General features: G+C 40.6%; 1 protein-coding gene across 1 annotated transcript in view; it reads left to right on the forward strand.

Moving 5' to 3' along the window:
- Positions 1-21,762, forward strand: part of MCUB (mitochondrial calcium uniporter dominant negative subunit beta) — a 97,890-nt gene that overhangs the window by 65,256 nt on the left and 10,872 nt on the right. The window contains 3 exon segments of the mRNA XM_036851961.1: positions 4,195-4,270; positions 4,788-4,958; positions 9,056-9,160. Of these exon segments, the coding sequence (XP_036707856.1) occupies positions 4,195-4,270; positions 4,788-4,958; positions 9,056-9,160 (352 nt within the window).

The raw sequence follows: 21,762 nt of genomic DNA on the forward strand, positions 1-21,762 counted from the left end.
TCCTGAAAAAAAAAAGTCTACAAATAACAAATGCTGGAGAGGGTGTGGAGAAAAGGGAGCCCTCCTACACTGGTGGTGGGAATGTAAGTTGGTAAAGCCACTGTGGAGAACAGTATGGAGGTTCCTCAGAAAACTAAAAATAGAATTACCATATGATCCAGCAATCCCACTCCTGGCATATATCCAGATGAAATTATAATTCAAAAAGATACATGCACCCCTATGTTCATAGCAGCACTATTTACAATAGCCAAGACATGGAAACAACCTAAATGTCCATCAACAGATGAATGGATAAAGAAGATGTGGTACATATGCACAGTGGAATACTACTCAGCCATAAAAAATGAAATAATGCTGTTTGCAGAAACAATGGATACAGCTAGAGATTATCATACTAAGTGAAGTAAGTCAGAAAGAGAAAGACAAATACCGTATGATATCACTTATATGTGGAATGAACCTATCTGTGAAACAGAAACAGAATCCGGACATAGAGAATAGATTGGTGGTTGCCAAGGGGAAGGGGGTTGGGGGAGGGATGGAGTGGGAGTTTGGGGTTAGCAGATGTGAGCTATTATATATAGAATGGATAAACAACAGGGTCCTACTGCGTAGCATAGAGAACTATATTCAATATCCTATGATAAACCATAATGGAAAAGAATTTTTTAAAAAGGAATGTATATATATATATATGTATAACTGAATCACTTTGCTGTACAGCAGAAATTAAAACAACATTGTAAATCAAGTAGACTTCAATTTAAAAAGTTGATTAGGGCTTCCCTGGTGGCGCAGTGGTTGAGAGTCTGCCTGCCAATGCAGGGGACACGGGTTCGAGCCCTGGTCTGGGAAGATCCCACATGCCGCAGAGCAGCTGGGCCCGTGAGCCACAGCTACTGAGCCTGCGCGTCTGGAGCCTGTGCTCCGCAACAAGAGAGGCCGCGATAGTGAGAGGCCCGCGCACCGCGATGAAGAGATGAAGAGTGGCCCCCGCTTGCCGCAACTGGACAAAGCCCTCGCACAGAAACGAAGACCCAACACAGCCAAAAATAAATAAATAAATAAATAAATAATTTAAAAAAAAATAAATAAATAAAAAATAAAAAGTTGATTAAAAAAAGAAAGATAAATAAATAAATAAATAAAAACATTGCCCCCCCCCCACTCCCACCCAAAAAAAGTGTGCTGTAAACAGTACATCATTTTCCATTGAGACACTTTCCCTGCAGGACCCAGAACCTTAGCAGACTCTCTACTTGCTTGAGCCTTGCTTACCACATTGTTTCTGTCTTGGTTTTGGTACAGGGAGATACATACGTTGTTTCTGAGCATGCAGCAGAGTTGTCACTTAAATGTTAACTTACACAATCTTGAATGTGAATTACATCTTTGTTTTGTTAATAATAATAAAGATATATACTATAAAATATGACATAGCTCTCAAAGCAATCGGATCTTGTTAAGTGGCCCCAACATGTGATCATTATACATCTCCTTTCTGCCTCCCTTTTACTTTGAAGCTCAAGCAGATCTTCTCGTATTAATGACATTTTCCTTCTTTTAACTATAGCCCTGGCTTCTTTTTCTTTCCTTTCCCTTTCCTTTTCCTTTCCGCCAAACTCGTCCCCTTCTTTTTCTCACAACCCGTTTCTTCCCGAACCCTCTGCCTGTCAAAGATCATGGCAGCTGGTATGCCTTGAAGCTGGGATTCCAGCTTGGTTCTGATAGCAAAGCTTGTGCCCTTCACACTCGACCATCATGACCCTGCAGGAAGGCTTAGGAAATGGCCTTTGAGCTGGGCCTGGAGGGAATGACAGGGTTTGTTAGGTGGAAGTGGATAAAGAAGGCGGCACTTTAATGCCTCGGTGGCGCACAGCTCGTCTGCCTGGGGCCTAAGCTCCTGCTGTAAGAGCACAGTAAGTGATGGAGCTGTGGAGGGAGGTGGCCTGTACTGCTCACGTGAGGCGCGTAGACCATACCTTACACTTGCTTGACGCCTTGTTTGTTTGATTTTTATATCTGCTCTGCAAGATAGATGTTGTTATCCCCACCTAACCCTTCAGAGAACAAAAGCACAGTCCTGTGACTTATCTGTGATCTCCAGCTATTAAGTGGTTAAATTGAGTTGAGAACTCTGGGGTCACTGTTCTTTCTACTTTATATAAACTGTTGAAGTCCCCGGGGTTTTAAGCAGGGTGTGAAGTGATTAGAATTGTATTTAGGAAAAAGATGTGATAAAAGAGAAGCCTGAGTCATCTTTTGACCTGATACTGAATATCATTTGAAGGCAGTAACCCTTGTCCCAGCGCTAAAATTTAGAGTTCAAAATGATTCTATGCAGAAGATGAGAAATAGTGCCCTGAAGGCCTCAGAGGGTCTGCTAGAACCCAGCTACTCAAAAGGGTGACCTTCACACCTGTAACTTCAGTATAACCCTGGGGCTTATTAAAAATGCAAATTCCTATGGAAATATGTTAATATAAATGTTTCAGACATTAAAAAAAAAAAAAAGCAAATTCCCGTACCCCTACCTCAGACTTACTAGATCAAAAAATCTAGTAAAGGTGGAGTCCAGGAATGTGTGTTTAACAAGCCCTGTCTATTCAGCAGTGGACAGTATTGTGGTAGCCAGGTGACTCTTAGGTGCGCAGAAGCTTGGGAAAGCTCTAATGTTCTTCCCTGGCCACTCTGCCTTCTTTCAACACTTCCTGGTTGTCGAGTGGTTGCCTCTAAAATGATAATAGTAGCAGAGAAACTTCATCAGCACATTAAATGATAAGTACTTTGTGAGCAGGAATTATCATCTTTGGCATCTAGGAATCTGACTTATAAACTGTCTTTAGCATTATATAAACTCTAGCATAAAATTTAACCCACGTGTAAAGGTGGCAGTATATGGGAAAAAGTTTGGAAGGATACACACCAAACCACTGTTAAAGAAAAAGTTATTCATGACACTTGTTAAGGAATGTAAGGTAGACTTTATTCAGGGGGACTGCTGCAGTGGGGTTTTGTAATAGGGGGGAGAGATTGGGCTCATCCCTTTCACAACTGGGAACAGTGGGGATTTATATCCAACGAGCAGAGTTGGAGGGGCGGTGAATGGGAATACTAAGAGGATGGAGTAATTCTTTGCTCACCTGACCTAGCAGGATTCTTGTTGAAGACAGACTAGGGTGATCAGATAATACCTGGGGAATGGTGGAGGATGAGGAATTTGATCGGATACTGAGGGTTGGGGGGTTCTGGCTAAACTAACTCGACAACATTCTTGCTAAAGCTGGCCTCCTGGAGGACATGCACGAGGATGGGGCTTAGTCAGGCTTAGAGGACCCTGACTAAAGTTTGGTTGAGGAGGGAGTCTTTGTCACCACTACCATGATTATCTAATACAGGGCTTCTCTGGTGGCGCAGTGGTTAAGAATCCGCCTGCCAATGCAGGGGACATGGGTTCGAGCCCTGGTCCGGGAAGATCCCACGTGCCGCGGAGCAACTAAGCCTGTGCGCCACAACTACTGAGCCTGCGCTCTAGAGCCCGCGAGCCACAACCACTGAGCCTGTGCGCCTAGAGCCCGTGCTCCGCAACAAGAAGCCCGCGCAGCACAACGAGGAGTAGCCCCTGCTCGCCGCAACTAGAGAAAGCCCATGTGCAGCAACAAAGACCCAACACAGCCAAAAAAATAATTAATTAATTAATTAATTAATTAATTAATTAAAAAAAACAAACCACCAATACAAACCCTAGAAATACATCCTGTAGTAAGGTAGCCATTCAGATGTTCTAGACCCAGCAGTGCCGTCCAGTAGAACTTTCTGTGATGATGGAAATGATCTATTTCTGTGCTGTCCAATACGGTAGCTACTAGACCCAGAGCTATAGAGCAGCTGAAATGTGGCAAAGGTGACTGACTGTGAGAAACTGAATTTTTAGTGTTATTTAATTTTAACTGATTTAACTTTAAATGGCTGCATGTGACTAGTGGCTCCCATATGGGACAACACAGTCAGAAAGGTCTAGTGAGCTTCTCTAAGGGCTTACCTGGGTATGTGTGGGACGCTGAAGTTTTCGTCATGCTTGCCATACAACATTAAAACAGTCTTCTAACATTAAAACAGTCTTCTAGTACAGACACTTATTTCAGCTTTCCCACTTTTCCTAAAAGAAAAAAAATCATTTTTTTCTTACAGGTTTTGTGTGTGAAACTGTGTGGAAATCTGAAATTCTATCAATCAAATCTTTATAGTACAGTGGTGCCATCTGACGGTAAGTTTTCTTATCACTTCTTTGATTCCCCATGCTAATTTATTTCCAGTCTTCCAAATAAAGTGAGAAGTGTGAGTTTTGAGCAAAACAGACTTTTCTTGTATTGCCCCTCCCACCCCCCTCAGAGTTCAGTTCCTTCCTTTTCTGCTCCCATAAGATCTCTGATGTCTCTTGGCAAACTCCCACTCCAACAATCAAAGGAGGTACAGATGACTTAGAAGCAGTTTCTGCCCTCAATAAATTTTTACCTGGGAAGACTCTAAGCAGATAATTATAATAAAGTGTGATACATGCTTAATAAAATGTTATAGAATGGTGGGGAATATGTAAACTAGTATAATGAAGGCACAGTAGGCGTGATGTAAATTATTATAGGCATTCAGAGGGTTATGAATTCTATATTTAGTCATCCCTTCTAGAATTTTTGTAGTTAATAATCTTTTAATAATAATTTTAAAAGTTATTTTTAAAGGAAATTTTATCCATCCTCTATTACCATCTTTTTTTTTCTTAACAGAAATCACAATTAATTATAAACATGGCCTTCCCTTGATAACACTTACTTTGCCATCCAGAAAAGAGCGCTGTCAATTTGTAGTCAAACCAATGTTATCAACAGTTGGTTCATTCCTTCAGGACCTACAAAATGAAGATAAAGGTATCAAAACGGCTGCCATCTTCACAGCAGGTATATATATGTTTTCTTCAACTTTGTCTTTTTCTCTTCTTCTGAACCTTTGTTTTGGTTCTTTACTTTTCTAGAAAATTGATTCTTTAATTCATTATATAATAAACAGTTGGCAGTTACTGAGTCCTTCATTTTTGAACATCAGTAATATAAAAAAAATTAACTCTATTGAATAAAAAAGAAATGAAATAAGTTTAATGCATGTTTTGGTTACCTATTTCATAAACTTAGCCCCCAGATTTTTCTCTGAGAAAATTTTAATGACACAGTCATTAGCATCTAATTTTCTGTAAGAAATTTGAATAATTAGAAAATGAAATGCCGGCTCAATGATTGAAATAGGCAGTGAATAACTAAAATACACAAATAGTTCATTAATCTTTGTTATAAAGCTATTATGGTCTAGCGTGTTTTTTGACAGAATTAGTTTTCAGGAAAGTATATGTGTGTGTGTGTGTGTGTGTGTGTGTGTGTGTGTGTGTATATATATATATATATATATATATATATATAGTTTAATACCAGCAGAGGTGGTTAATCACATAGACATTTAAAATTTAGGATATAGCTTTTATGTTTTCATGGTCTGAGGACATAAAAGGAGGTCCTCCTGCCCCTAAAAGAGAATAAAGAATTCTTTACCCCAGTCCAATATACAGAGGCTACTATAAATATAAATATGTGAATAAATTTGCACTGTTATTTTATTGTAGTATTACATACTTAGAATAAACTTATTTAAAAGTTAATGATTACTATTGCAATTTTGAAAAGGAAATTAACATTCTTCTTCCCTATCCAAGTTCAGAACCAATTAAGAGGTAGACATGGAAGTTGGAAAAATAGAGATTAAAGAATTTATTTACTCAGCAAATATTGAGCACCTAACAAATGTTGACCTGAAACAAAGAGACTGCCAGATATTTCTCCAGCAAAGATGGATTTATTGCAGATCAGCAGAGAATTGCAATTCAGGGTCTGTGACCATGGTGAGCCACATGTGAGGACTTGCAGGACAAGGGAAGGAGACCGCTTTTATAGAGGAAAAGGAAGTGAGGAGGGCTATAGTAAACAAACAGTCCGTGGCTTTTCATTGGCTGAGTCCTTGCTGGGAAAGAAGAGGAGTCTTTCTTCTTCCTGTTGGGCTCTGCTGTCCTCACAGGGTGTGAGAACTCCCCCTTTTGGTCTTTGGACTCTATTTAATTGAGGTTTCTGTGTATTAATTTTTTTACACTAACATATGCCAGGCACTGTTCTAGATGCTAGAGATAGAGCAAAGAACAACAGAGATTAAACCTCCTGTTCTTATGGAGCTTACATTTTAAGAGGAGAAAGAAACAAGGTAAAGAAATAAAATACATAATATGTTAGATAATTAGTGTTACAGTCAGAAATAAAGCAGAGTGATGGGGGGTGGGAGTTGTGTGTGTTGGTGGGAGGTGCTCACTCAGGTCACATTTGGGTGAAGACCTGGAAGAGATGAGAGAAGCTGTAGATGGGAGAAGAGCTCTCCAGGCAGAGGCCCTGAGGTGGGAGCTAACTCCATCCTCAACTGAAAAGGGAGGGAGCTGGGTCCAAGTAGGAGGGGAAGGGCAGGTTAGGGAAAGCCTTGTTGTAGGTTATTGTAAGGACTTTGGATTTAACCGGAAGGGGAGTTTCTTCCTGCTAAAACCAGGATCAGAGAAAGAAGGTTTTAGTCCTGTGACCACAGTGGCCTAATACTTCATCCCTGACTGGACCGACATCCCCTCCCCCCAGTCACAGGAACACTGAACCCCCTGGGCCTTCCCTGCAGGTCAGGGCCTGCCTTCCTCAGAGCAGGCAAGTGCAAACCCAGAACTTAGAAGGGCACTGAGCACAGTTCTTGCCTGAAATTAGGTTAAAACATTGATGTGTACCCTGCTTGTTTCTAAAAAATAATTGGAGTAGCTTTGAAACGTAAAACACAAAGAAAAACCCTAGAAATCATAGAGTAAAGGGGCTCTTTGGACTGAGTGAAAACGCTGCGTTGGAGTTCATATCAGTACTTGCCCAAGAATAGGTGAAAAATTCATCACTGTATCGTTACCTCCTTAAAAGTGTTTCACATCAATCTCTTGCTGTTCCTATATTAGCATAAAGGATAATGTAGTACTTCAACTGAGAAATCATACTCAGTTGATTTCTTTTTATAATAATATTTTAAGGAGCAGGTGTGAAGTCATTTAAATGTAAATTTTTAAATGACACTTGCAAAGTCAGATAAAAGGATTTGGTGTGTTGCTGATCTTTTTAAAAAGAGGCTCTGTGGGTGGAATTTGCCTGCATTTAATTTGGGCTTGAAAAGAGTGTTCTAAGCTTGTCACAGTTTTGCCCACAGTGTGGGCTGAGTTATTTGGCAATTCCTGGGAAGATGATCTCACCCCAGCTGATGAACAGGAACCCAAACAGCCAAATTCTAGGAACAGACCCAGGTGCAGACTTGACTTGCTGCCTTCTGGAACAGAAGAACTGCTGAAAGCCAGACAGGAGGCAGGCAAGCAGGTTCTTCCTGATTTTACTAGCAGTATTACTGTTGTCATGTATATCCGGTTGAATGCAGCTAAGCGATGCCAGGCCAGGCGAAAATATACATCCTGGACTCTATATCACGTAATTATACGTAGACCGTTCCGAAAGAAGAATGATAGAGAAACCCCTACCAGCGCCACTTTTTTGTTTATTGTTCAGTGAGTTTGAATCAACACCTGGGTTACATGAAAGTTCAAAAATATAACAGCAAAAGCTGGGCTATATAAGAAGCTGTGCAAAGCACGCTGACTCTGACGTTCTCCTAGAGATTTTTGTTTTTTCCTGAACTGTTCCTGGGATGTTTGAAATCACTATTAGAATCTCTCCACCTCTAGGAAATACACCGCACAAGTGCAGATTTACTCCTTCGGTTCAGCTGTGTTTGTCGCCCTCCCTGCCACCCCCAGCCGCTTGCAGTTTTGCCTCTTGTCGTCTTTGCTCGGCTAGAAAGGGAGGGAGCCCTGTGTGGCGGTGGTTGCGGTGCTACCAAGTTTCAGTCAATGCACATCAGTCCCCCTTAGCAGCTAAAAGTAAGAGAGAGGCGGGCTTCCACAACCGTTCCTGCCCGCATGCCTCCACAGAGCGGTTAGGCATTTGGCTGCAAGCCGCCGAAATGGGCTCTGGCTAAGCAGGGGGGTGTGTCAGCAGGCTCTCTGACTGTAACTGGCAGAAAGCCAGGCCCAGAGGAGGGCAGTAGGGCTTCCCTGGCAGCGCAGCGGTTAGGAATCCGCCTGCCAATGCAGGGGACATGGGTTCGAGCCCTGGTCCGGGAAGATCCCACCTGCCGCGGAGCAACTAAGCCCGTGCGGCACAACTACTGAGCCTGCACTCTAGAGCCCACGAGCCACAGCTACTGAAGCCCGCGTGCCACAGCTACTGAAGCCCGTGCGCCACAACTACTGAGCCTGCACTCTAGACCCCGCGAGTCACAGCTACTGAAGCCCGCGTGCCACAACTACTGAAGCCCGCGCGCCTAGAGCCCATGCTCCACAACAAGAGAAGCCACCGCAGTGAGAAGCCCGCACACCGCAATGAAGAGCAACCCCCTCTCGCCGCAACTAGAGAAAGCCTGCGCACAGCAACGAACACCCAACGCAGCCAAAAATAAATAAATTTTTTTTTTAAAAAAAGAAGAGGGCAGGAGCCGAAGAAGGACGTGAGTAGAGAGGTTAGGCTGGGAACGGCGTGATGGACTTTGCTGCCGACACCCACAGTCCCTCCACCGCCACCTCCACTGCTCTGGCCTTGCATGACCGTCTGCAGGTACAGCCTAACGAGGGACGTCATCCTGGGTCCCAGCGCCGCCGACAGAGTGGGAGACGGGGTGCCTGCCTGTTCTTCTTGGTCCACTGTAATGGGCAGTAGAGCAGCAAGAGAGGATTGCTCCCGGTGGGAACAGTATTGGGTATGGGAAAGCCCCCCCACCCCCACAGAAAAGACAGATGTCTACTACCGTATTGTAGAGACCTGGATTAGCAAGTGTTTTTCCATATGTTGAAACATGGTTCTTACTATTGTAAAACAAGGACTTATTTTTTCATTTTCAGACGGCAGTGAAATTGCAGCTTCAACCTTGATGGAAATCTTGCTAATGAATGATTTTAAACTTGTCATTAATAAAATCACATATGATGTACAGTGCCCTAAGAAAGGTAAGAAACACAGCTATGCAAGTATCTTAACATTACCCTTTCTCTGTGGGCCTTTTTCAGGGAGCAGGCTTGTCCTAAGAATTTGTTTTAGTTAACCAAATGACCAAGAAGGCTTTGGAGAGCCAATGTTTAAGCTTTTCTAGCAAGGGTAGAAATGATTGGTAGAAGTCATCTGTCAGGGCTTTTAGTCTCATATAGTCTTTTTAGACTTTTAAAGCTTCATTTTAGGATCTTGAATGCTTAATCTGACATTATTGGGTTAAGAAGAAGTGGACCTGAAAATCAGGAACTCAAGCGTATACCGTTGTACAGCTCTTAACTTTTTTTTTTTTTTTAAGTAGGTTTTCTTTTTTCTAGGGCAGTTTCAGGTTCACAGCGTGGTGGAGCAGAGAGCACAGAGTTCCCATGAGCTCTACCCCTTGCCCACAGTCTCCCCCACTATCAAGCACTGGAGTGGAACATTTTCTGTTGGGTGGGCCAAAACGCTTGTTCGCTTTTTTCCGTTTGATGGCTCTAGTAGCACTTAGCTATCTTTCACTTCATTCAAAACAATTTTGTTACATTGTATCGTGACAGCTGTCACATCAGCATGCATTTAAAAAAAGACATCAAAATTGGTGAATTTTTGTGTAGCCATTTTAATATGGAAGATGGAAGGAAAAAAGCAACATTTACAGAATATTATGCTTTATTATTTCAAGAAAGGTAAAAACGCAACTGAAACGCAAAAAAAGATTTGTGCAGTGTATGGAGAAGGTGCTGTGACTGATCGAATGTGTCAAAAGTGGTTTGTGAAGTTTCGTGCTGGAGATTTCTCCATGGTTGGGTAGACCAGTGGAAGTTGATAGAGATCAAATTGAAACAATAATTGAGAACAGTCAACGTTATACCACTCGGGAAATAGCCGACATACTCAAAATATCCAAATCAAGTGTTGAAAATCATCTGCACCATCTTGGTTACGTTAATTGCTTTGATGTTTGGGTTCCACGTAAGTTAAGCGAAAAAAACCTTCTTGACCATATTTCCACATGCGATTCTCTACTGAAACGTAATGAAAACATTCTGTTTTTATCTTTTTTTATATCCTTTTTTTTTGAATTTTTGAATTTTATTTTTTTATACAGCGGGTTCTTATTAGTTATCCATTTTATACATATTAGCATATGTATGTCAATCCCAACCTCCCAATTCATCACACCACCAACATCCCCCGCCTGGCCGCTTCCCCCCTTGGTGTCCATACATTTGTTCTCTACATCTGTGTCTCAGTTTCTCCCCTGCAAACTGGTTCATCTGTACCATTTTTCTAGGTTCCACATATATGCATTAATATATGATATTTGTTTTTCTCTTTCTGACTTACTTCACTCTGTATGATGGTCTCTAGATTCATCCACGTCTCTACAAATGACCCAATATCGTTCCATTTTATGACTGAGTAATATTCCATTGTATATATGTACCACATCTTCTTTATCCATTCGTCTGTCGATGGGCATTTAGGTTGCTTCTATGACCTGGCTATTGTCAATAGTGCTGCAATAAACATTGGGGTGCCTGTGTCTTTATGAATTATGGTTTTCTCTGGGTATATGCCCAGTAGTGGGATTGCTGGGTCATATGGTAATTCTAATTTTAGTTTTTTAAGGAACCTCCATACTGTTCTCCATAGTGGCTGTATCAATTTACATTCCCACCAACAGTGCAAGAGGGTTCCCTTTTCTCCACACCCTCTCCAGCATTTGTTGTCTGTAGATTTTCTGAAGATGCCCATTCTAACTGGTGTGAGGTGATACCTCATTGTAGTTTTGATTTGCATTTCTCTAATAATCAGTGGTGTTGAGCAGCTTTTCATGTGCTTCTTGGCCATCTGTATGTCTTCTTTGGAGAAATGTCTGTTTAGGTCTTCTGCCCATTTTTGTATTGGTTTGTTTGTTTTTTAATATTGAGCTGCATGAGCTGTTTATATATTTTGGAGATTAATCCTTTCCCCGTTGATTTGTTTGCAAATATTTTCTCCCATTCTGTGGGTTGCCTTTCGTCTTGTTTGTAGTTTCCTTTGCTTTGCAAAAGCTTTTAACTTGCATTAGGTCCCATTTGTTTATTTTGGTTTTTATTGCCATTACTCTAGGAGGTGGATCAAAAAAGATCTTGCTGTGATTTATGTCAGAGTGTTCTTCTTATGTTTTCCTCTAAGAGTTTTATAGTGTCCGGTCTTACATATAGGTCTCTAATCCATTTTGAGTTTATTTTTGTGTATGGTGTTAGCAAGTGTTCTAATTTCATTCTTTTACACATAGCTGCCTAGTTTTCCCAGCACCACTTATTGAAGAGACTGTCTTTTCTCCATTGTATATCCTTGCCTCCTTTGTCATAGATTAGTTGACCATAGGTGCGTGGGTTTATCTCTGGGCTTTCTATCTTGTTCCATTGATCTATATTTCTGTTTCTGTGCCAGTACCATATTGTCTTGATTACTGTAGCTTTGTAGTATAGACTGAAGTCAGGGACTCTGATTCCTCCAGCTCCGTTTTTTTCCCTCAAGACTGCTTTGGCTATTCGGGGTCTTTTGTGTCTCCATAGAAATTTTAAGATTTTTTGTTCTAGTTCTGTAAAAAAAATTGCCATTGGTAATTTGATAGGGATTGCATTGAATCTGTAGATTGCTTTGGGTAGTATAGTCATTTTCACACTGTTGATTCTTCCAATCCAAGAACATGGTATATCTCTACATCTGTTGATACCATCTTTAATTTCTTTCATCAGTGTCTTATAGTTTTCTGCATAGAGGTCTTTTGTCTCCCTAGTTAGGTTTGTTCCTAGGTATTCTTTTTTTTTTTTTTTTAAACATCTTTATTGAAGTCTAATTGCTTCACAATGGTGTGTTAGTTTCTGCTTTATAACAAAGTGAATCAGCTACACATATACACACGTTCCCATATCTCCTCCCTCCCGCATCTCCCTCCCTCCCACCCTCCCCATCCCACCCCCCCAGGCGGTCACAAAGCACCGAGCTGATCTCCCTGTACTATGTGGCTGCTTCCCACTAGCTATCTATTTTACATTTGGTAGTGTATATATGTCCATGACACTCTCTCACCCTGTCATATCTCACCCCTCCCCCTCCCCATATCCTCAAGTCCATTCTTTAGTAGGTCTGTGTCTTTATTCCCATCTTGCCACTAGGTCCTTCATGACCTTTTTTTTTTTTCCTTAGATTCCATATATATGTGTTAGCATACTGTATTTGTTTTTCTCTTTCTGACTTACTTCACTCTGTATGACAGACTCTAACTCCATCCACCTCATTACAAATACCTCCATTTCATTTCTTTTTATGGCTGAGTAATATTCCATTGTATATATGTGCCACATCTTCTTTATCCATTCATCCGATGATGGACACTTAGGTTGCTTCCATGTCCTGGCTATTGTAAATAGAGCTGCAATGAACATTTTGGTACATGACTCCTTTTGAATTATGGTTTTCTCAGGGTATATGCCCAGTAGTGGGATTGCTGGGTTGTATGGTAGTTCTATTTTTAGTTTTTTAAGGAACCTCCATACTGTTCTCCATAGTGGCTGTATCAATTTACATTCCCACCAACAGTGCAAGAGTGTTCCCTTTTCTCCACACCCTCTCCAGCATTTATTGTTTGTAGATTTTTTGATGATGGCCATTCTGACTGGTGTGAGATGATACCTCATTGTAGTTTTGATTTGCATTTCTCTAATGATTAATGATGTTGAGCATTCTTTCATGTGTCTGTTGGCCATCTGTATATCTTCTTTGGAGAAATGTCTATTTAGGTCTTCTGCCCATTTTTGGATTGGATTGTTTGTTTTTTTGTTATTGAGCTGCATGAGCTGCTTGTAAATCTTGGAGATTAATCCTTTGTCAGTTGCTTCATTTGCAAATATTTTCTCCCATTCTGAGGGTTGTCTTTTTGTCTTGTTTATGGTTTCCTTTGCTGTGCAAAAGCTTTTAAGTTTCATTAGGTCCCATTTGTTTATTTGTGTTTTTATTTCCATTTCTCTAGGAGCTGGGTCAAAAAGGATCTTGCTGTGATGTATGTCATAGAGTGTTCTGCCTATGTTTTCCTCTAAGAGTTTGATAGTGTCTGGCTTTACACTTAGGTCTTTAATCCATTTTGAGTTTATTTTTGTGTATGGTGTCAGGGAGTGTTCTAATTTCATACTTTTACATGTACCTGTCCAATTTTCCCAGCACCACTTATTGAAGAGGCTGTCTTTTCTCCACTGTATATGCTTGCCTCCTTTATCAAAGATAAGGTGACCATATGTGCGTGGGTTTATATCTGGGCTTTCTATCCTGTTCCATTGATCTATATTTCTGTTTTTGTGCCAGTACCAAACTGTCTTGATTACTGTAGCTTTGTAATATAGTCTGAGGTCAGGGAGCCTGATTCCTCCAGCTCCATTTTTCGTTCTCAAGATTGCTTTGGCTATTCGGGGTCTTTTGTGTCTCCATACAAATTGTGAAATTTTTGTTCTAGTTCTGTGAAAAATGCCAGTGGTAGTTTGATAGGGATTGCATTGAATCTGTAGATTGCTTTGGGTAGTAGAGTCATTTTCACAATGTTGATTCTTCCAATCCAAGAACATGGTATATCTCTCCATCTATTTGTATCATCTTTAATTTCTTTCATCAGTGTCCTATAATTTTCTGCATAGAGGTCTTTTGTCTCCTTAGATAGGTTTATTCCTAGATATTTTATTCTTTTTGTTGCAATGGTAAATGGGAGTGTTTTCTTAATTTCACTTTCAGATTTTTCATCATTAGTATATAGGAATGCAAGAGATTTCTGTGCATTAATTTTGTATCCTGCTACTTTACCAAATTCATTGATTAGCGCTAGTAGTTTTCTGGTAGCAGTTTTAGGATTCTCTATGTATAGTATCATGTCATCTGCAAACAGTGACAGCTTTACTTCTTCTTTTCCGATTTGGATTCCTTTTATCTCTTTGTCTTCTCTGATTGCTGTGGCTAACACTTCCAAAACTATGTTGAATAATAGTGGTGAGAGTGGGCAACCTTGTCTTGTTCCTGCTCTTAGTGGAAATGGTTTCAGTTTTTCACCATTGAGGACAATGTTGGCTGTGGGTTTGTCATATATGGCCTTTATTATGTTGAGGAAAGTTCCCTCTATGCCTACTTTCTGCAGGGCTTTTATCATAAATGGGTGTTGAATTTTGTCGAAAGCTTTCTCTGCATCTATTGAGATGATCATATGGTTTTTCTCCTTTAATTTGTTAATATGATGTATCACGTTGATTGATTTGCGTATATTGAAGAATCCTTGCATTCCTGGGATAAACCCCACTTGATCATGGTGTATGATCCTTCTAATGTGCTGTTGGATTCTGTTTGCTAGTATTTTGTTGAGGATTTTTGCATCTATGTTCATCAATGATATTGGCCTGTAGTTTTCTTTCTTTGTGACATCTTTGTCTGGTTTTGGTATCAGGGTGATGGTGGCCTCGTAGAATGAGTTGGGGAGTGTTCCTCCCTCTGCAATATTTTGGAAGAGTTTGAGAAGGATAGGTGTTAGCTCTTCTCTAGATGTTTGATAGAATTCGCCTGTGAAGCCATCTGGTCCTGGGCTTTTGTTTGTTGGAAGATTTTTAATCACAGTTTCAATTTCAGTGCTTGTGATTGGTCTGTTCATATTTTCTATTTCTTCCTGGTTCAGTCTCGGTAGGTTGTGCATTTCTAAGAATCTGTCCGTTTCTTCCAGATTGTCCATTTTATTGGCATAGAGTTGCTTGTAGTAATCTCTCATGATCCTTTGTATTTCTGCAGTGTCAGTGGTTACTTCTCCTTTTTCATTTCTAATTCTATTGATTTGAGTCTTCTCCCTTTTTCTCTTGATGAGTCTGGCTAATGGTTTATCAGTTTTGTTTATCTTCTCGAAGAACCAGCTTTTAGTTTCATTGATTTTTGCTATTGTTTCCTTCATTTCTTTTTCATTTATTTCTGATTTGATCTTTATGATTTCTTTCCTTCTGCTAGCTTTGGGGTTTTTTTGTTCTTCTTTCTCTAATTGCTTCAGGTGCAAGGTTAGGTTGTTTATTCGAGATGTTTCCTGTTTCTTGATGTAGGCTTGTATTGCTATAAACTTCCCTCTTAGCACTGCTTTTGCTGCATCCCATAGGTTTTGGGTCGTCGTGTCTCCATTGTCATTTGTTTCTAGGTATTTTTTGATTTTCCCTTTGATTTCTTCAGTGATCACTTCGTTATTAAGTAGTGTATTGTGTAGCCTCCATGTGTTTGTATTTTTTACAGATCTTTTCCTGTAATTGATATCTAGTCTCATAGCGTTGTGGTCAGAAAAGATACTTGATACGATTTCAATTTTCTTAAATTTACCAGGGCTTGATTTGTGACCCAAGATATGATCTATCCTGGAGAATGTTCCATGAGCACTTGAGAAAAATGTGTATTCTGTTGTTTTTGGGTGGAATGTCCTATAAATATCAATTAAGTCCATCTTGTTTAATGTATCATTTAAAGCTTGTGTTTCTTTATTTATTTTTATTTTGGATGATCTGTCCATTGGTGAAAGTGGGGTGTTAAAGTCCCCTACTATGATTGTGTTACTGTCGATTTCCCCTTTTATGGCTGTTGGTATTTGCCTTATGTATTGAGGTGCTCCTATGTTGGGTGCATAAATATTTACAATTGTTATATCTTCCTCTTGGATTGATCCCTTGATCATTATATAGTGTCCTTCTTTGTCTCTTGTAATAGTCTTTATTTTAAAGTCTATTTTGTCTGATATGAGAATTGCTACTCCAGCTTTCTTTTGATTTCCATATGCATGGAATATCTTTTTCCATCCCCTCACTTTCAGTCTGTAAGTGTCTCTAGGTCTGAAGTGGGTCTCTTGTAGACAGCATATATATGGGTCTTGTTTTTGTATCCATTCAGCCAGTCTGTGTCTTTTGGTGGGAGCATTTAATCCATTTACATTCAAGGTAATTATCGATATGTATGTTCCTATTCCCATTTTCTTAAATGTTTTGGGTTTGTTATTGTAGGTGTTTTCCTTCTCTTGTGTTTCTTGCCTAGAGAAGTTCCTTTAGCATTTGTTGTAAAGCTGGTTTGGTGGTGCTGAACTCTCTCAGCTTTTGCTTGTCTGTAAAGGTTTTAATTTCTCCATCAAATCTGAATGAGATCCTTGCTGGGTAAAGTAATCTTGGTTGTAGGTTTTTCTCCTTCATCACTTTAAGTATATCCTGCCACTCCCTTCTGGCTTGCAGAGTTTCTGCTGAAAGATCAGCTGTTAACCTTATGGGGATTCCCTTGTGTGTTATTTGTTGTTTTTCCCTTGCTGCTTTTAATATGTTTTCCTTATATTTAATTTTTGATAGTTTGATTAATATGTGTCTTGGTGTGTTTCTCCTTGGATTTATCCTGTATGGGACTCTCTGTGCTTCCTGGACTTGATTGACTATTTCCTTTCCCATATTAGGGAAGTTTTCAACTATAATCTCTTCAAATATTTTCTCAGTCCCTTTCTTTTTCTCTTCTTCTTCTGGGACCCCTATAATTCGAATGTTGGTGCGTTTAATGTTGTCCCAGAGGTCTCTGAGACTGTCCTCAGTTCTTTTCATTCTTTTTTCTTTATTCTGTTCCGCAGCAGTGAATTCCACCATTCTGTCTTCCAGGTCACTTATGCGTTCTTCTGCTTCAGTTATTCTGCTCTTGGTCCCGTCTAGAGTATTTTTAATTTCATTTATTGTGTTTTTCATCATTGCTTGGTTCCTCTTTAGTTCTTCTACATCCTTGTTAAATGTTTCTTGCATTTTGTCTATTCTATTTCCAAGATTTTGGATCATCTTTACTATCATTATTCTGAATTCTTTTTCAGGTAGACTGCCTATTTCCTCTTCATTTGTTAGGTCTGGTGTGTTTTGACCCTGTTCCTTCACCTGCTGTGTGGTTTTTTGTCTTCTCATTTTGCTTATCTTACTGTGTTTGGGGTCTCCTTTTCACAGGCTGCAGGTTCGTAGTTCCCGTTGTTTTTGGTATCTGTCCGCAGTGGCTAAGGTTGGTTCAGTGGGTTGTGTAGGTTTCCTGGTGGAGGGGACTAGTGCCTGTGTTCTGGTGGATGAGGTTGGATCTTGTCTTTCTGGTGGGCACGTCCACGTCTGGTGGTGTGTTTTTGGGTGTCTGTGGCCTTATTATGTTTTTAGGCAGCCTCTCTGCTAATGGATGGGGCTGTGTTCCTGTCTTGCTAGTTGTTTCGCATAGGGTGTCCAGCTCTGTAGCTTGCTGGTCGTTGAGTGAAGCTGGGTCTTGATGTTGAGATGGAGATCTCTGAGAGATTTTCACCGTTTGGTATTACGTGGAGCTGGGAGGTCTCTTGTGGACCAGTGTCCTGAAGTTGGCTCTCCCACCTCAGAGGCACAGCCCTGATGCCTGGCTGGAGCACCAAGAGCCTTTCATCCACACGGTTCAGAATAAAAGGGAGAAAAAAATAGAAAGAAAGAAAGAAAGAGGATAAAATAAAATAAAATAAAGCTATTATAATAAAAAATAAGGTAAAAAAATTTTCAGAATAAATGTATTCAGAAAAAAAAATTTTTTTAATTTTTAAAAATAGATTTATTAATTTTTTATAGTAAAAAATAAGAAAAAAAATTAAAAAATTTATTAAGAAAAAAAATTTTTTTTAATTTTTTAAAATAAAAAATATGAAAAAACTTATTAAAACATTTTTTTAATTTCTAAAAATAGAAAATAAGGAAAAAATTATTAAGAAAACATTTATTAGGAAAAAAAATTTTTTTAAGTAAAAAAAAACAAAAACAAACAAACAAACAAAAAAAAACACGGACGGACCTAACCCTAGGACTAATGGTGAAAGCAAAGCTATACAGACAAAATCTCACCCAGAAGCATACACGTATACACTCACAAAGAAAGGAAAAGGGGAAAAATGAATATATCCTGCTCCCAAAGTCCACCTCTTGAATTTGGGATGATTCGTTGTCTATTCAGGTATTCAACAGATGCAGGCACATCACGTTGTTTGTGGAGCTTTAATCCGCTGCTTCTGAGGCTGCTGGGAGAGATTTCCCTTTCTCTTCTTTGTTCGTACAGCTCCTGGCGTTCAGCTTTGGATTTGGACCCGCCTCTGCATGTAGCTCGCCTGAGGGCATCTGTTCCCCGCCCAGACAGAACGGGGCTAAAGGAGCAGCTGCTTCAGGGGCTCTGGCTCACTCAGGCCGGGGGGAGGGAGGGGTACAGAGGAGGCGGGGCGAGCCTGCGGCGGCAGAGGCCAGCATGACGTTGCAGCAGCCTGAGGCGCGCAGTGCGTTCTCCCGGGGAAGTTGTCCCTGGATCATGGGACCCTGGCAGTGGCGAGCTGCTCAGGCTCCCAGGAGGGGCGGTGTGGAGAGTGACCTGTGCTCGCACACAGGCCTCTTGGTGGCGGCAGCAGCAGCCTTAGCGTCCCCTGCCCGTCTCTGGGGTCCGCGCTGCTAACCGTGGCTCGCGCCCGCCTCTGGGGTCCGCGCTAATAGCCACGGCTTGCGCCCGTCTCTGGAGTTTGTTTAGGCGGCGCTCTGAATCCCCTCTCCTTGTGCACCGTGAAACAAAGAGGCAAGAAATAGTCTCTTGCCTCTTCGGCAGCTGCAGACTTTTTCCCGGACTCCCTCCCGGCTAGCACCGAAGCCCGAGCCTCAGCTCCCAGTCCCTGCCCGCCCTGGCGGGTGAGCAGACAAGCCTCTCGGGCTGGTGAGCGCTGCTCGGTGCCGAGCCTCTGTGCGGGAATCTCTCCGTTTTTCCCTCTGCTCCCCTGTTGCTGTGAGATCCGCGCTGATAGCCGCGGCTTGCGCCCGTCTCTGGAGTTCGTTTAGGCAGCGCTCTGAATCCCCTCTCCTTGCACGCCGCGAAACAGAGAGGCAAGAAAAAGTCTCTTGCCTCTTCGGCAGCTGCAGACTTTTTCCCGGACTCCCTCCTGGCTAGCACCAAATCCTGAGCCTCAGCTCCCAGCCCCCGCCTGCCCCGGCGGCTGAGCAGACAAGCCTCTCGGGCTGGTGAGTGCTACTCGGCACCAATCCTCTGTGCAGGAATCTCTCCGCTTTGCCCTCCGCACCCCTGTGGCTGCGCTCTCCTCCATGGCTCCGAAGCTTCCCCCCTCTGCCACCCGCAGTCTCTGCCCACGAAGGGGCTTCCTAGTGTGTGGAAACCTTTCCTCCTTCACAGCTCCCTCCCACTGGTGCAGGTCCCGTCCCTATTCTTTTGTCTCTGTTATTTCTTTTTTCTTTTGCCCTACCCAAGTACGTGGGGAGTTTCTTGCCTTTTGGGAGATCTGACGTCTTCTGCCCCCTAGGTATTCTTTTTGTTGCAGTGGTAAATGGGAGTGTTTCCTTAATTTCTCTTTCAGATTTTTCATCATTAGTGTATAGGAATGCAAGCGATTTCTGTGCATTAATTTTATATCCTGCAACTTTACCAGATTCATTGATTAGCTCTAGTAGTTTTCTGGTGGCATCTTTAGGATTCGATATGTATAGTATCATGTCATCTGCAGACAGTGACAGTTTTACTTCTTCTCTTCCAATTTGTATTCCTTTTATTTCTTTTTCTTCTCTGATTGCCGTAGCTAGGACTTCCAAAACTATGTTGAATAATAGTGGTGAGAGTGGACATCCTTGTCTTGTTCCTGATATTAGAGGAAATGCTTTCAGTTTTTCACCATTGAGAATGATGTTTGCTGTGGGTTTGTCATATATGACCTTTATTATGTTGAGGTAGGTTCCCTCTATGCACGCTTTCTGGAGAGTTTTTATCATAAATGGGTGTTGAATTTTGTCACAAGCTTTTTCTGCATCTATTGAGATGATCATATGGTTTTTATTCTTCAATTTCTTAATATGGCTTATCACATTGATTGATTTGCATATATTGAAGAATCCTTGCATCCCTGGGATAAATCCCACTTGATCATGGTGTGTGATCCTTTTAATGTGTTGTTGGATTCTGTTTGCTACTATTTTGTTGAGGATTTTTGCATCTATATTCATCAGTGATATTGGTCTGTAATTTTCTTTCTTTGTAGTATCTTTGTCTGGTTTTGGTATCAGGGTGATGGTGGTCTCATAGAATGCATTTGGGAGTGTTCCTTCCTCTGCCATTTTTTGGAAGAGTTTGAGAAGGATGGGTGTTAGCTCTTCTCTAAATGTTTGATAGAATTCACCTGTGAAGCCATCTGGTCCTGGACTTTTGTTTGTTGGAAGACTTTTAATCTCAGTTTCAATTTCATTACTTGTGATTGGTCTGTTCATATTTTCTATTTCTTCCTGGTTCATTCTTGGAAGGTTATACCTTTCTAAGAATTTGTCCATTTCTTCCAGATTGTCCATTTTATTGGCATAAAGTTGCTTGTAGTAATCTCTTAGGATGCTTTGTATTTCTGTGGTGTCTGTTGTAACTTCTCCTTTTTGATTTCTAATTTTATTGATTTGAGTCCTCTCCCTCTTTTTCTTGATGAGTCTGGCTAAAGGTTTATCAATTTTGTTTATCTTCTCAAAGAACCAGCTTTTAGTTTTATTGATCTTTGCTATTGTTTTCTTTGTTTCTATTTCATTTTTTCTGCTCTGATCTTTATGATTTCTCTCCTTCTGCTAACTTTGGGTTTTGTTTGTTCTTCTTTCTCTAGTTCCTTTAGGTCTAAACTTAGGTTGTTTATTTGAGATGTTTGTTGTTTCTTGAGGTAGGATTGTATTGCTATAAACTTCCTTCTTAGTACTGCTTTTGCTGCATCCCATAGGTTTTGGATCATTGTGTTTTCATTGTCATTTGTCTCTAGGTATTTTTTGATTTCCTCTGATTTCTTCAGTGATCTCTTGATTATTTAGTAATGTATTGTTTAACCTCCATGTGTTTGTGTTTTTACGTTTTTTCCCCTGTAATTGATTTCTAATCTCATAGTGTTGTGGTCAGAAAAGATGCCTGATATGATTTCAATTTTCTTAGATTTACTGAGGGTTGATTTGTGACCCAAGGTGTGATCTATCCTGGAGAATGTTCCATGCGCACTTGAGAAGAAAGTGTAATCTGCTGTTTTTGGATGGAATGTCCTATAAATATCAATTAAATCTATCTGGTCTATTGTGTCATTTAAAGCTTGTGTTTCCTTATTAATTTTCTGTTTGGATGATCTGTCCACTGGTGTAAGTGAGGTGTTAAAGTCCTCCACTATTATTGTGTTACTTTCGATATCCTCTTTTATAGCTGTTAGCAGTTACCTTATGTATTGAGGTGCTCCTATGTTGGGTGCATATATATTTATAATTGTTATATCTTCCTTGTCTCAAATGGACAAGTGTCCTTCCTTGTCTCTTGTAACATTCTTTATTTTAAAGTCCATTTTATCTAATATGAGTATTGCTACTCCAGCTTTCTTTTGATTTCCATTTGCATGGAATATCTTTTTCCATCCCCTCACTTTCAGTCTGTATGTGTCCCTAGGTCTGAAGTGGGTCTGTTGTAGACAGCCTATTTATGGGTCTTGTTTTTGTATCCATTCAGTGAGCCTGTGTCTTTTGGTTGGAGCATTTAATCC

Source organism: Balaenoptera musculus, chromosome 5 (genome assembly GCF_009873245.2).
Source record: "Balaenoptera musculus isolate JJ_BM4_2016_0621 chromosome 5, mBalMus1.pri.v3, whole genome shotgun sequence".
In the NCBI taxonomy this organism is placed as follows: Eukaryota; Metazoa; Chordata; class Mammalia; order Artiodactyla; family Balaenopteridae; genus Balaenoptera; species Balaenoptera musculus.